General features: G+C 38.1%; 2 protein-coding genes across 4 annotated transcripts; one reads left to right on the plus strand and one right to left on the minus strand.

Annotated features, from left to right (window-relative positions):
- The first annotated feature begins 1,069 nt into the window (after window positions 1-1,069).
- On the plus strand, window positions 1,070-9,758 carry LOC135581157 (peptidyl-prolyl cis-trans isomerase CYP63-like). Of its 3 annotated transcripts, none has more exons than XM_065152355.1 (14): window positions 1,070-1,107; window positions 2,420-2,516; window positions 2,635-2,689; window positions 4,284-4,372; window positions 4,597-4,621; window positions 4,711-4,749; window positions 4,853-4,970; window positions 5,183-5,343; window positions 5,426-5,780; window positions 5,876-6,012; window positions 7,483-7,702; window positions 7,816-8,193; window positions 8,268-8,348; window positions 9,162-9,758. In XM_065152355.1, exons 2-14 carry the CDS (start codon window positions 2,439-2,441, stop codon window positions 9,508-9,510), a joined length of 2,085 nt encoding a protein of 694 aa, XP_065008427.1. In that variant the 5' UTR covers window positions 1,070-1,107; window positions 2,420-2,438; the 3' UTR covers window positions 9,511-9,758. The 3 variants fall into 3 exon arrangements, with proteins under 3 accessions (XP_065008427.1, XP_018682173.2, XP_065008428.1); XM_018826628.2 differs by having other exon boundaries at window positions 7,819-8,193; XM_065152356.1 differs by lacking the exon at window positions 1,070-1,107 and having other exon boundaries at window positions 1,121-2,516.
- A 1,583-nt stretch (window positions 9,759-11,341) lies between these two features.
- LOC135638902 (large ribosomal subunit protein uL4-like) lies at window positions 11,342-14,918 on the minus strand. Its single transcript, XM_065152462.1, has 2 exons — window positions 13,602-14,918; window positions 11,342-11,612 (listed from the first exon to the last, which is right to left on the minus strand). The coding sequence occupies exons 1-2, from the start codon at window positions 14,913-14,915 to the stop codon at window positions 11,499-11,501; spliced, it is 1,428 nt and encodes a 475-aa protein (XP_065008534.1). The 5' UTR covers window positions 14,916-14,918; the 3' UTR covers window positions 11,342-11,498.
- Between the last annotated feature and the right edge of the window lie 118 nt (window positions 14,919-15,036).

A 15,036-nucleotide genomic window follows, 5' to 3' on the forward strand; every position in this document is an offset into this window, starting at 1 on the left:
AATCTTATACATCTTTATTCCTACGATAATAAAAAGAATGTGTGTGTGGATATCATTATCATCATAGACAATAATTCTACGGAGATTAAGTAATTGACAAGTCGATTCTTTAATAAAAACATATAAATTTTAATTTATTTTCTGGGAGTGGAAGCAACGTTCATATTTTTTAATTTTTTTATTAAAAAAAATATATTTGATATCTATTATTAAAGATGAATATGTAGAATGTCAAAGAAGTTGTCACCCCACTCTTCTCTACTAGTCACTCAAACCATATGATGATAATATTAATATAAATCTCATATAGTACTAACCAGTACTTGGTTCTTTGAAGTAGCTATCTCTTACGTATTCAGATATTTTTATTTATAATTAAAAAACTATCATGATTTATATACTGATTGTCCACTACTTATTGGTCTATACTAAAATGATTCTCATTAGTTCATCTTCCTGCCTTCATCGATATCGATTGAATATATAATACCAATGATAAAACACTACTAGAATTTTACTTTTAACATAGTCAAGTGGTCACATTTTTTTACCATTGGGAACTATACTAATCTACTATAGGATACTAACTTATGCATCATAGAGATCAGCTCGGGAAAGCTCTCTCGATCTTAATTTTTGTACAGGTAACATCTCGGATGACCCCTTGACGTTTTCACCTCAAAGATACTTTGAACAACCCTACTCACATGGATCCGAACCACATGAATCATATTTTTTTGGTAACAAATATAACAACACCATTAATTTCTTTAGTTGAATCTCCATGCGAATAATGGACAATTAATTTACTCTAATCATATGAAAAAAAAACTAATTTATGTAAATAATTAAAGCAAACAAAACCAATATTATGAGTATAACATCTTTATTTATAGAAAAAAAAGATTATTTAACTACTTTATATGTAATATAGCTTGCGACGATGACAGGAAGCCCAGTTGGCCCAATTGGGTAATTAGTTATCGGATTCTACTTTTCGGGTCTCAACGAGACAACCGACCCGTTATCATGCAAAACCCTAAACTACCACCGCTTCGAAGGCGCGTCTCTCAATCGCAAGCCCCAAGAAGAGAAAACCCTCGGCCGGTAAGCCTTCGCCCTCCTTCTCTCTTTGTTCTGAAGCGCGATTAAATCATGTCATTTCGTCTTTTGATTTATCCATCGAGGCTTAAGATCGAGATGTTGTTGATTGATCTTCTGGAGTTCCTGTCAAAACTTATAATTTTGTCTCTTATCTGATGCAAACTCCCGAGATTTCGTATTTCTTCTGATCCAATACAACTCCTCGGGGTTTGATTCGCGTAAATTCTTGCATCACGAGCGAGAAAGATTTCTTCCTTAGCATGGGTGCATCTCCTGTGATGCATCGATGAAACCAAGAAATTCCAAATTCCAGCATTGTATTTGGAATGTAGAAGTACTTTTTGATAGTTTCTATTCTTGTTGTGTTAATCGATGCAAATGCATCGCGACTTCTTGAGCCATAAGTTACCGCTCTAGACGTGGCTTTTGATGTATAGTTTCCGAAGAATTTTGTCTATCCTATTTTGTGACTATGTACCTATTTTTCTCTGTTTGTGATTCCTTGTGTTTAATTTTCACATATGTACATGTACTTGTTTTCTTTGAATAAAAAGATCCGACATGTAACCTTGTTGTATTCTTGAATCTTCAAGGTAACTGCTTATTTGAAAGCTGTCTTCAGCTTTTAGAAAGCTTATGAACTTAGAGAAAAACTTTACTCCCCATTGTGGGTTTAGTTAGCTCTATGTGGTGGGTGCCCTTCACCTTGGGTCTTAATAAGGTTGATTATAATTTTATAACATATATATTGCATGACTCTTCAAACATGAGCTTCCACTATATCCTGGATGAGTAATGTTTTTCCTTCTGGTGAGAACCAGCAAAAAGGGTAGGAAATAAAATTTACCAAATATTAGTGCAAAAAAGAGAAAAAAATGAAGGAGCGTGGGATAACCTATTTCAACATAGGTTTAGTTATATTTAGTTCACACCAATTGAAGCTTTCAGAAATTTACTAGAGCCGGAAAATAAATGCAAATATGCCTTGTTACGTATTGTTCTTGGCTAAAACTGAAGTGCTATATTTCATCAAATTTGATCTTTAATGATTTAGATGCTCTGTCATATTCTGTTAGTATATACTTCTACTCTGGTAGACGTTCCCACTGGATTGATTGACTGATTCACTTTTTTATAATTAGAAAAATAGATGTTCCATAATTAGTATCTGTCAAGTGGTCCATGAGAAAAGGTTGCCATTTTGATCCTGTAATCTGAAAATTCATCGAGTAAATTACAGGAATTGAAGACAGTGACAATTCTTTCTTTACTTCAAGTTCGAAAGAAATGTTCTTTTTTTTTTCAATTAATGCAGCATTTTGGACTAAGAGAAGATGGCCATGAAGAAGAATCCCACAGTTTTTTTGGACATTTCAGTGGACAGAAACCTTGCTGAGAGAATGGAGATAGAGGTATTTTACTGAACCAAGTATTACTTCTTCCGGAGAGATACTTGATTTTCAACTTTCCGTGTCTTTACTTTTGACGGTGGCATTGTGTCTTACTACTTTTTCCCACTTGTGTTGACAGCTTTTTGCTGATGTAGTTCCAAAGACTGCAGAGAATTTTCGAGCACTTTGCACTGGTACATTTCCGATACCATCTGCCTCGTCTAGAATAAAAAGACTTAACTATCTTTTTCAACAGATTTTAGTGCATATGTCAATATATCTGTGATGCATACATATATGCTGATAATGTTTAGTATATGAACAATTTTAAGCATCAAAATGTAATTATCTGTTAGGCTGGTCGATAAATTTAAGTTAATTTCTTCAACTTGTTGCTCTACAAGGCATTGAAGTATCATCCACAGCTCTTAGCTCATCATTTTTAGGTGGCATTCTTTGACATAAAGCATGTTGGTACCAAAAACAAAAATGGCATAAGTATGGGGAAAATAGGTTTATTCCTGATTATGGTTCCCACTATTAGAAGCTTGGAGATGATATTTTGAAAGTTATTCTGCTTGACACAAATTCTTAAGGATATGTATGTTTTATATCAAACAGCCGTCTCCATTTTCTTATATACGTTGACAAATCTGGTTCTGGTCAAGGATGGTCCAAACCAACCACATTGAGGTGTGTAAACAATGTCGTACCTGTTGGTCTGATTTGGAATAGTAGCTTGTGTTGTTTCAAAGGAATGCCAAGTTAGTGCTTTTTATGTCTTAGTCAAACACAGTGGTTTAAATAGGCGTTCGGGCGAGGCGAGGCAAGGTCCAAGTGCCTCAAGGGTGGACCAGGCGACATGCTTCAGTGAGGCGCTGTGATTTCATCCTTACAGTCCTATATGGAAAGAGTTCTTGTAGTCTTGTTTAGCATCTAGTTGGACCCTTTATATTTCTAGGAAGAGCAGTCAGGTTTAAGTCAGTGAATAGGATTTGGGGTAGGTTGTGTCTTTAAAAGATATAATGATTGTGGTTGTAGCTTCACATGCTTATCATAATAGATTAAGATGTTAAAAGCTGGGATTGGGTTCAGGATCCAATCGGAGAGCAGAGTTTCCACCTAAAAAGAATAAAAATGTTACTAAAAAACAAGGGTGATTGTATTTCACATGTTACTTCCAGATATTTGTCAAAATTGTGCATATTTATATGAAAAATCACTTGTCAACAATCCCATGTCTTTGGTGCGTGCACAGGGTCACCAGAGGTTTATTGATGATGTTGTGTTAAACCAGCACCTTTACCAATGATATTATAACAAAGGTGTCTTGTGTTGTTGCCTGTTATGAAGTGTTTATGCTGTCCTCTGCTCATTGTCCAGTAGGCACTAAATGATACAGTATGTAGTGAGATATGCCAAGCTCACAGACTCGCAGCATAAATTGTCAATGCATATCTAGTAAAAAGGATGATCATGTGTTGAGAGAGAGACTTTGTTCTGTTGTAATGTTGTATGACATGGATAATATATCACAGTGCTCATGGTATGGTGGTAATTGCATCCATTTGGTACATTTTCTTTCTTAGGCGCGATGCATATCATGCACTAGTGTAACTTTGGTCAGTGTACTGATGAGCTTGGCATACAATTAGCTTTCTAAGTTGCAGTTGTTACATGGTCTTATTTTACTGTTAGCATTAGAAATTTGTTTTTTGGCTTCTTTTTGCTCTACTTAAGAGATTCTCTAATCTTGAATAGAAGGCCTAAGATGTGGCTTTTGTCTAGGTGAAAAAGGCATTGGAGATTCTACACGATTGCCACTGCATTACAAGGGATCATTCTTTCATCGCATTGTAAAAGGATTTGTTGCTCAAGTATGTAAATTTACGTCATTCCTTGCCATGCTGACTTGAATTACAGACACTTTTCGCTTTTGTCCGACAGCGCAGTATACTGCTGAAACTTAGTTGGAATCTTTTTGGCATTGTGGAAATTATATTGCATTCAACACCACACATATTTCCTTGGAATAACATGTTTGTGTCTTCTGGATTTCACCATCAGTGGAAAATGATGATTATCGAACTTTATGCAACAGGGAGGTGATTTCTCAAGGCGAGATGGTATTGCTTTGTTATATCCAGGCTTCTACTTTCCATGTGACTTCTTGCTATATATACTTTGAAAGCGCAATTATATGTGGTATTTCCAGGCAGTGGTGGTGAGAGCATTTATGGAAGAAAATTTCCAGGTATATGCTGGAAGTAAAAAACTATGTGATTGGTGCCATGCTTTACGATCTTTTTTTTTTCCTTACTACAAGAGATGTTATGATGACAATGAATCTTTTATAGATGAGAATTTTAAGCTGAAGCATGATGGACCTGGCCTTTTGTCCATGGCAAGCTCTGCACCCAACTCAAATGGATCTCAATTTTTCATCACCTTCAAGGCAACACCACAGCTTGATGGGTAACACTTTCCTTTTTCTGCAATTGCTGTCTAGATATGTAAAGGATTCAGTTTTGTTATTTTGTTAGTGTGTTATTTCGTCTTATTAAGCTTATCATCATTAAGGTTACTTACCAATGCAGGTTCATAGTTTTCATTTGGCCATGATATTATTGAAGCTGAAATATAATTTGTAATTTATTTGATGCTGACTCGATAAATTAAATTTGCAGAAAAAATGTTGTTTTCGGAAAGGTAATAAGTGGATCTAATCTGCTGAAGAAAATAGAACAGGCAGGTTCTGAGAAAGGGAAACCTCTTTGCCTTGTAAAAGTTGTAGATTGTGGTGAAGCTTCTGATGGTAAGACTCAAGTTGCTCCAGGAAAAGAGAAAGGTAAGAGCTGGGGCATGCAAGATGTTACCAGGAGTATGCATGTTTTGTTTGTTGTTTATCTGATACGTTGTACTTCTTGCAGAGAAAAAACGTAACGAGTCCAGCTTGGATCTTTGTTCCAATGACAGTTCTGGTGGAGAACAGAGGTCAAGTCATAAAAGAACTATTAAAGATAAGAGAAAGAAGAGAAAGAGAAGATATTCATCATCTGATTCTTCTAGTTCTGATGATTCTGATTCGGACTCCTATTCATCTGATAGTGGCTCTAGTTCTTACTCTGATTCATCAGATTCTAGTTCATCCAGCGGTGCTAGATACAAGAGGAGAAAGAGAACATCAAGAAAAAAGAAAAATAGGAATGGAAAAGGCAAGAGAGATCATCATACAGATAAACGACAAAGAAGGCATGATAAAAAATCAACTCGCAAGCCAAAATGGTGTGTTCGTTCATGTCAGATTTAATACTTTTTAAGCAATTTGTTTGCTGTGGACAACATACAATTAATGTGCTTTAAATTATCCTTGTATATAGGAGCTCAAGTTCTAGTGACTCGGAGAGTGAAACTACCAGCGGTAGTAGTAGCTCTGGCTCTGAAAGAGCTGGCCATCGGGATGATACTCGTAAAGCCAAGCACTCGTTGCAAACCGCTGATACATCACTTGAAGTTGGTAAGTAGTTCTCCTCTGAAATTCCACGTACATATCAAATATTCATTTAATTTTATTTCAAATTTGTTTGCATGGTTGTCAGTCAACAGTCATAGTAGATATATACATATATGAAAGTCCATATGAATTGCAGGATGTCATCCTTTATATTAGTTCATGTCCATTTTTAGCTCCAAAAAAGGTATTGGATCATTTCTTCAGGTTCTTGATTATACTTTCTCTCAATTTTTGTGTTTAATAGATGGCTGCAATTCAGTTAGTTTAACTTTCAAAAATATGTTAGTAGTTATTTTTATCTAAGAATTGATCCCAATTGTGATTCGTTTTGCTACTGGTTAAATTTTTGCCAAGTAACAAATTGTTCTACGTCTAGCTGCTTTTTTCACATTCCTTTCAGATGTATTTACAGGAAGCTAGGTTTTCTGCAATTGTAGAAACCTGCAATTAACAAATGCAAGCAGATACAAATGTTGCAAGTAGCGGTTCAAATGGTCATTTGAATGCATACATGTACAATTGATACTTGTAGGTTTAAATGCTTGGATGCTCAAATGATATGATAACTCTTTTATTTATATGTTGAGGTGACCCCTTAGTATCCTGTAATCTATTATTTTTAGTAATAGGTTATACAATTTACTCCTTATATTATTTACTTTTTGTAATATATTTATGATCTTTCATTATGTTATTTATATTTTGTACCTATTGTTCATTCTGATATATTAGTTGTTAATATTTTTTTATATGTTATGTATAATTTATTTTCCTTTGTAAAATTTATATGTTTATATTTTATACAAAATTTATGGAGGGGATGATTGATTTTTACGTTACTTTCTACCCAATCTGCAAGTGGAACATGGAAAGAAAAAGTGATGAACATAGGAAATTTGTTGATAATTATGGTGATATACTTAATTGGTATAAGACAATTTGTTTCTGTGTGTAGTGTACGTATTGTATATTTTTTTGATACAGAGTTCTGGCATATTAGTGAACAAGACTTATCTCTAGAGAACATCTGTTTCTTATATTTTCTCTTTCCAAAATAAACTGTGGTTGAACTGAAGAAATACCAGAGCATGTGCAAAACTGGAAGTGTTCGATTATTAGTAGTTATATACTAATAATATCCTAATCCCTACGTAAGTATATAAAATACTTGGAACTAATTGTGACCCAGGTACTTTCATGTAAACACTTCTGCATTTATGGGAGCAATGACTATTGTAGAATATCAATTGGCTGATTAGTTCTGAAATACAAACATTGTAGTTTCTTGATTATTACTACCTTTTGATTGATACGATTTATTACATTTTCTTGATGTCTTTTGTGTTTCACCTGATGAGAACTAAACATATGGTAGTTTCTCTGTTTACTGTTGCCTGATAATTCTTGGCTTATGTTCTGTTTTATATGGTTGGTACTTTTGCTGATAACCTGGTAATGTTGCATCTCCAACAGGAAAGAAACAATCTCTTTCAATAGTCCCAGGAAAAGAATCAGCTGCAGAAAGGACAAAGAAAAGTGAACGGGTAGCTGCTCAGGTTAATGCATCACGTGAATCAGGCCTAGTTTTTCAAGAAACTAGAGATGATCCAGAAGACTCCTATCGTTCTATAGGAAAATTTAACAAAATGGCCAATCAACCTCCCAAGTCAAATGAGAAATCAAGCAGATCCAGGTTCCGTCCCTTTGCTTGTTACTACTTCTTGTTGATTTACAGGCTTGCTCTTTTTCTGTCAACATTCTGATGTATATGAGAGATTAAGAATGATTTTGATATTGCATGAGCAGCAGCCCGATAATACCGGAGGGAGATCGCATTGGAAGTCCTAGGGTCCATGCAGACAAGGGACCTACATCAAGTCCAAGTGGAGTTCCACATATTGGTGGTGCTAATCAAAGTTCCGTCGGAGGAATCAGTAGAAGCAAAAGCCATTCAGCGAGTCCAACAAGGAGTCCTGGGCGTAAAGCTTCTGAGCCTGCTTTAAAGCAACTGGATGTGTCCAGAAAGCCATCCCCTAGTGGTCCCCCAAAACGCATTAGGAAGGGACGTGGATTCAGTGATAAGTATGCCTATGTACGGAAATACAGGACTCCATCTCCAGAGCGTTCTCCTGTTCGCTCCTACTATTATAGAGGCAGATATGAACAAGAATGGGGAAGAAATAGGTAACTAGTGATGTAACATAATTGAAGCTTGGATAGATCTTCAGTAAACATTGACTGACTGAAATTCATCTTAGGTACTCAAGACGCACATTCAATTCTGAGCGTTCACCTGCCCGGCGGTATCAAGGCTCTCCAAGAGGCAGTAGCCCACCCAGGTCCTCCCTCATGCCTGTCCTACCTTCTCGTAGTTTTTGCTGTCTTTTAGATATCTTTGCTTATATATACAGATTATACTTTGATGTCCAACTAGTGGTGTTTAGAGTTGTTTCTTGACCTCATAGAATCATCAGGGCACCACTAAAATTGTCATAAAACTATTATCACAATTGCTGTAATTATTTTAATGGCCTTTGGACCTGGATACTTTTTCCTTGACCTTATTCACAAAAGAAAACTAGAGAGGATTAATGTCGATTGTTCTAAGCATGAAGTTTTAGCCTAAAAAGTAAAGGCTTTACATGATAATTCAAGTAGATTGAGATGAATTGCCAACTGAGTAGATCAAATTAAATTATCAATTAATTATCCAAGCATGTGTTTTTGGGGAATATATGACACAATGCCATAACTTTCATCAAATGTTACCAAAGAAATGTTTTGAAGTTTTTTTAGTTTAACAAATAGTGCATTGAAAGTAATATGGATCAAATGCGTAATTGTAATGTTCCTCTCCTTAAGGTTTCTTGAAAGTGCTGAATGAAGCAATAGCAAGGTCCTGTCTGTCAACAACAGCACAGTTTAAAGAGCAAGTTCATTCTTTCTATAGTATATATATACATACATACATATATATATTCTAGAACCTGTAATTTAATGTGGAGCAATTTGAAATTTGGTTTTTCATATATCCATTAGTTTGTGTCATGGATACCTTGTTTTATCCAGTTATGTCTAATTAAAATAGAAGCATGCTAATAATCCTCAGATCTGATTTACATTCAATGTTGCATATCAATCTTTTTTGTTAGATACCGTGGCAGAAGGGACCGTAGCAGGAGCATGTCACGCAGCCCTGTCGGGTATCGCAGCCGTCGTAGGGATCGTACTCAGAGCCCAAGACGAAGCCGTAGTCCATTGGATGACCAGAAGCCAGCGCTAGGCAATAGGATACAATCTCGTCTTGGTCCTCAAGGAGGTGGCTACCGCTCCGTCATTGGACGGTCAAGGTCAAGATCTCCACATCCATCAGCATTTAAATCTGATGCAGGGCCACAGGACATGGAAGATAAGGGAGGGTCTCAAAGCAGCTCCAGATCTAGCAGCCCTGCGCCAAACAATGGATTGGTGGCATATGGAGATGGGAGTCCTGATAGGTAGCGCCTGCAAATGGCGTTGATGGCTTGGCTTAAAAGTATGTTTCACCTTTGCAGCATATGAGTCTACTGGTATTTCTCATTACTTTATAATGGTGGTTTGGGGGAACCCATCAAACTCTCCAGAAACCATGTTCTTGCTTAAGGCTCTTCCGTGTTTAAAGTCATCTTGGTGTTGCTAACGAGATATTGAGGTCTGAACGTTAACGTGAGTTTGAGTTTTATGTTATTGCTCAACGGAATCTTCGGCCACTACCCTCTTCCTTTGGAACTTGTATAGTGAGGTGATAGCTGTGCAAGATGCGAATGCATTAAGCTGAGACAAATCATTTGGATGCTCAGAATTGTAGTATGAGACAGGTGATCCTACTTCACGGGGTGATGATACGTGAGTTGCCAATGCAGGTTGCCTTGTCAAACATTAGTTGCTCCAATGATAATCCTAAAATAAGAATCGACGTGCTTCATTGACAGCATGATAATCAATAATCAGAGCTATTAGGCTGACATGAACGATTGTAGCAGGAGCAAGGTTACATATTACATCTGATTTTATTTATTGTAATATTGTCAAACTTATCGACGAAAGCATAAAAACTGACGGATAATTGTAGCAAGAGTAAGGTTATATATTATCTCATGTAGATCTCTTTAGCATTTCGATCCTTAAACCTAAAAAAATTATATTACAATTCTTATGGTGAAACATCTAATTTTATTTACCATAACATTGTCAGTTTTGACGTAGTTGTCAAGCAATGTTGACGCGGATGCAGAGTGGCTCCACCCTTGTATCGTTGTTGTGGTCGATGCAGATACAGAGTGACGTCGTTTGACATTTGCATTGATGTCGATGCAAATGTAGAGTAACCCTTTCGTCGCTTTGCATCTACGTTGATGCAGACGTAATTACCGAGCGACGTCAACACAAATGTAGAATGTCGACATTTGTATTGTCCTCTTCCACAACAACCACCCGCGAACTCCATTGACGCTATCGTTCGTCACTACCGAAAGCACAACTGAAATATTAAAATTACCTTTTTGCTAATCGTTTTCGCGCTTATGTTGATACACCGACGAACGTTAGAATAAATGAAGTGAAATGTTTCACTTTCATAACTATAAAAATTTAAATACAAATCTTTTAAATCTACGAACTGAAACACTATAAAGAGACGTAACTACAATGAATAATCTATAATTAACCCGAACAAGTGCACCATGACCAATCTACTATGTTTTCTAGAGAGCATCCTAAAAGAAGAGAGAACTTTGGATAATTAAATTTGTTTTCAGAATTAGATGAGAATCATTTTATGAAACATTTCGATGGTGCAGGCAGAGTGGAATCCCAATTTAGTTTATATATCAGATGTGAGAATGATGTTTCTCACTAGAAGTTGATGTATAATGTCAATTTAGATTAGAAGTTTATGTACTATCATTATCATCAACTTTGAAGTTGTTCAAAGTCCTAAGCCTTCTTCGGACCAACAACCTGTTCACATGTGATGGCAAATGGATTCACACGTCCTCAGCCTTCAGAACAAGCTGCAGGGAAGCAAAAGCTGAGCCTCGAAGGCTACAATATGGAGCTAAAGTTTCAATCATAAGATATATGGCCCATGTTTTTGAGCTTTAAATCTAATCCAATGCCTCTCCTAGCGAGAAACTTCTGGGGGAACCTTGCACTGTTTAATTAAGTACCAATCTCCTACTAATACTTCATTTCGAAATCAAGTGGGGGTAATGGGTAGAAACGGTCGTCAGGCAGAGTCCAGCTACACTAGCAGGTAACAAAATAGCAATGGGCAGAGAGAAGAAACAGAATAGGAACATAAACAATCCTTGCATTCAACAAAACATTTGTTCGTTTTTCTAAGCAAGCACGGTTCTGAAATGATAACATAAACATGTCCATGCAAGGTTCTTACTCAATGCCTGAACCAAATTGGTTAAAAGAATTCCCTCTTACCACTCATTGATCGATCACTGTGTCGCGCCAAGCCACTTGGAGAAGTAGTCGAACTCAGCATAGTCACTGTCGGAGATCATAGTCTTGTACCACGCCCGACCAGCAGCCTTGATCGCAGCAGCTTCCTCCTGGAACAATTTAAAAAAAAAAAAAATTACATTAGTGCGTTGCAAAGGACACAGGTTCTCCGAATAAGATAACATTTCTTCGATACTCTTCATCTCAGAAATGGTTGGACCACAAGCAACTCTCTTCTATTGAACCTTCTCCTGTTCGAGTAGATATATTCCTTGACAAAGGCATCCTTGGATGCCTCAACATTAGAAACAGAGAAGATATTGTTTAAAGATCACCCAATCGAGTATGCCACTCTGGTTTAGCACTGGTGCTACACGGTAGGATTTATTAATGACATCTACGACAACAATATCTTAACCAAACCTTTGTCAAGTAGAAACACTACTTTCCATCCACTCCTCTCCGTTTTGTCAAGTAGAAACCGTACATAATGCTTCTACGCCATCGTTGAAAATTTAGCGTGCTTTATACTTTCAACCTTACAACTAACAACTTAATGTATAGTTTATTAGACTTCAACTATGAACAGGAAGCTAACATCTTAACCCTACATGTTAGGGTTTTGCACCATCAAGCACAAGACTATCCTAGGCCATGCTGATGACAGGATAAACTATGTAAAATAAACTAGTTACACTAAATACTTTCATTTAATTGCTAGTAACAATAAGTTGCCAGTAAGCTTAGAATAAACGAAAATATAACTCCCCATACAATGTTCCACCCCTCAAGTGGCTATATTTGTCTTGGAATAGTAAATACATGTGGGCTTGGTGACAACAGGTCATGCTTTAATAAAGGGTAATAGTATTTGCACATCTTACCATGTTATGCAATTTTAACTTTTAAGTAACGAAAATTGTACAAACAATAACATGATTTGACATGACAAACAATAATTGCAATCAAGTAAGGAACTATTCCACAGAAAGTAACCACAGCTTGATAAAACAAACTTATTTAGAGTTTCAAACATTATATGTGCCGCACGAATTCTAATCCAGACCATAAATTTCATCTTAAACACTGATGTCAAATAGTAGTTTAATTGTCAAAACTAATGATGAGAAGCTTGCTACTGTTTTAGATCATACCAAAATCATATGTGCCTCACGAATTCTAATCCAGACCATACATTTCATCTTAAACACTGATGTCAAATAGTAGTTTAATTGTCAAAACTAATGATGAGAAGCTTGCTACTGTTTTAGATCATACCAAAATCATATGTGCCTCACGAATTCTAATCCAGACCATAAATTTCATCTTAAACACTGATGTCAAATAGTAGTTTAATTGTCAAAACTAATGATGAGAAGCTTGCTACTGTTTTAGATCATACCAAAATCATATGTGCCTCACGAATTCTAATCCAGACCATACATTTCATCTTAAACACTGATGTCAAATAGTAGTTTAATTGTCAAAACTAATGATGAGAAGCTTGCTACTGTTTTAGATCATACCAAAATCATATGTGCCTCACGAATTCTAATCCAGACCATAAATTTCATCTTAAACACTGATGTCAAATAGTAGTTTAATTGTCAAAACTAACGATGAGAAGCTTGCTACTGTTTTAGATCATACCAAAATCATAAGTGCCTCACGAATTCTAATCCAGACCATAAATTTCATCTTAAACACTGATGTCAAATAGTAGTTTAATTGTCAAAACTAATGATGAGAAGCTTGCTACTGTTTTAGATCATACCAAAATCATAAGTGCCTCACGAATTCTAATCCAGACCATAAATTTCATCTTAAACACTGATGTCAAATAGTAGTTTAATTGTCAAAACTAATGATGAGAAGCTTGCTACTGTTTTAGATCATACCAAATGCAAGGTCCTAGCAGATGGACAGCATGAAAGGAAAAAAAACACAGAAATAATCTTTTCAAAAAGTATTGAGCAACAATTATCAACAAATGAAGCAAAAATCTGATACTATATTAAATAATAATAAGTACTGCTAAATAGATTGATTAGCACATATAGAATAAACAAGAACACTACAATGACAGCAAAATGCAGTACCTTGGGGAGCTGGGTCCTCTTCTCGTCGAGCTTCTCCTTCTTGGCCTTGACCCGCTGGGCCTCAGCGAGCAGAGCCATCCTCCTGGCGGTCTTGGCATAGGGGTTCAGCTTCAAAAGGGTGTAGAGATTCTTCAGCGGGTTCTTCTTCAGAGTGTGCCTCTTCACCTCCTTCTTGATCGGTCGCACCACCGACTGCACCTCATCAGAGTTTATAATCCTCGAGAGATCAGCATTCAGCATCTTGGACCTCGGCAGCACGTACCCCTTCTTCTTCTCAGATGGCTTGTCGAAGGTACCGAACACAGAGTCCAGCTTCTCAAAGGCGGATTTGGTCCAGATGATGAACCTGCCGATGTGGCCTCCCGGTGCCAACTTCAGAAGATTGAGGCGCTCCACATTGGCCACATCGACGCCAGGAATGTTACGGAAAGCCTTAACGATCTTGGAGCCCTCGGTGCCGTAGACGATCAAGGGACCCTTGCGCGAGATATAGCGACGGTTTCTCATCTTTCCCGTCCCGGGGCGAATGCCCTGGCTGTCCTTGGCCTTCTCAGCATCGGGTAGGGCACCGATCTGCTTGAGGATCTTGATGGCGGAGGCAGTCTTCTCCACGCCCTCGACGGAGTCGGAGACCACGAGGGGGAGCTCGGGAACGGACTCGATGCGGTGACCACGGGCGAGAACGAGGGAAGGGACGGCAGACGCGGCGAGGGCGGAGGCGACGGCGAAGCGGCGCATATTGATGTTGACGCGGCGGTGCCAGCGGCGCCAGGTCTTGGTGGGGGCGAACATGCGCCCGCCACGGCACATGTTGCCGAAGGCACCCTGGCCGGCGCGGTGGGTGCCTCCACCGGGGACGCGGGGGATTCGGGAGACGGCGCGGCCGGTGCCCCAGGACTCGGCGGATGTCTGGTGGCCGGCGCGCTTGGAGACGGCGTAGGGCTGGCGGCTGTTCTTGGACAGGTTCGCATGAACGAAGCGGACGACGTCAGGGCGGATCGGGGCCTTGAGGACGTCGGGGAGGGGGACGGCGGATGGCGCGTCGGTTGCCATGTCGCCCTCGAGGGCCTGCACGGTGACGAGGGGGCGGACAGCGGCCGATGCCATTGGACGAGGAAGGTGGCGGCCGCGGCTCGGGTTGGGCGAGGCTCGCGTTAGGGTTTCAAGATCGATGGAAGAAAGCCAACGAGGGGTTGCGATTACAGCTGTTATATACGGAGCGACGAGGGGAGTAGGGTTTTGATCGTGACCGTCTGTTTGGCTTTGATCGGTCACTGATGCCATCAGGGAAGCTGCTATTTGGATGAATAGCATTTACCGGTATTCTGGCGTGATTTGTACGAGTTGTTGGGTATATAAATTATTAGCATTTATCGGTTATTGTATATAATGATTTTTAATGTCATGTATATAATGATTTTACCTACTTAAAAGT

Source organism: Musa acuminata, chromosome BXJ3-5 (assembly GCF_036884655.1).
Source record: "Musa acuminata AAA Group cultivar baxijiao chromosome BXJ3-5, Cavendish_Baxijiao_AAA, whole genome shotgun sequence".
Taxonomy (NCBI): domain Eukaryota; kingdom Viridiplantae; phylum Streptophyta; class Magnoliopsida; order Zingiberales; family Musaceae; genus Musa; species Musa acuminata.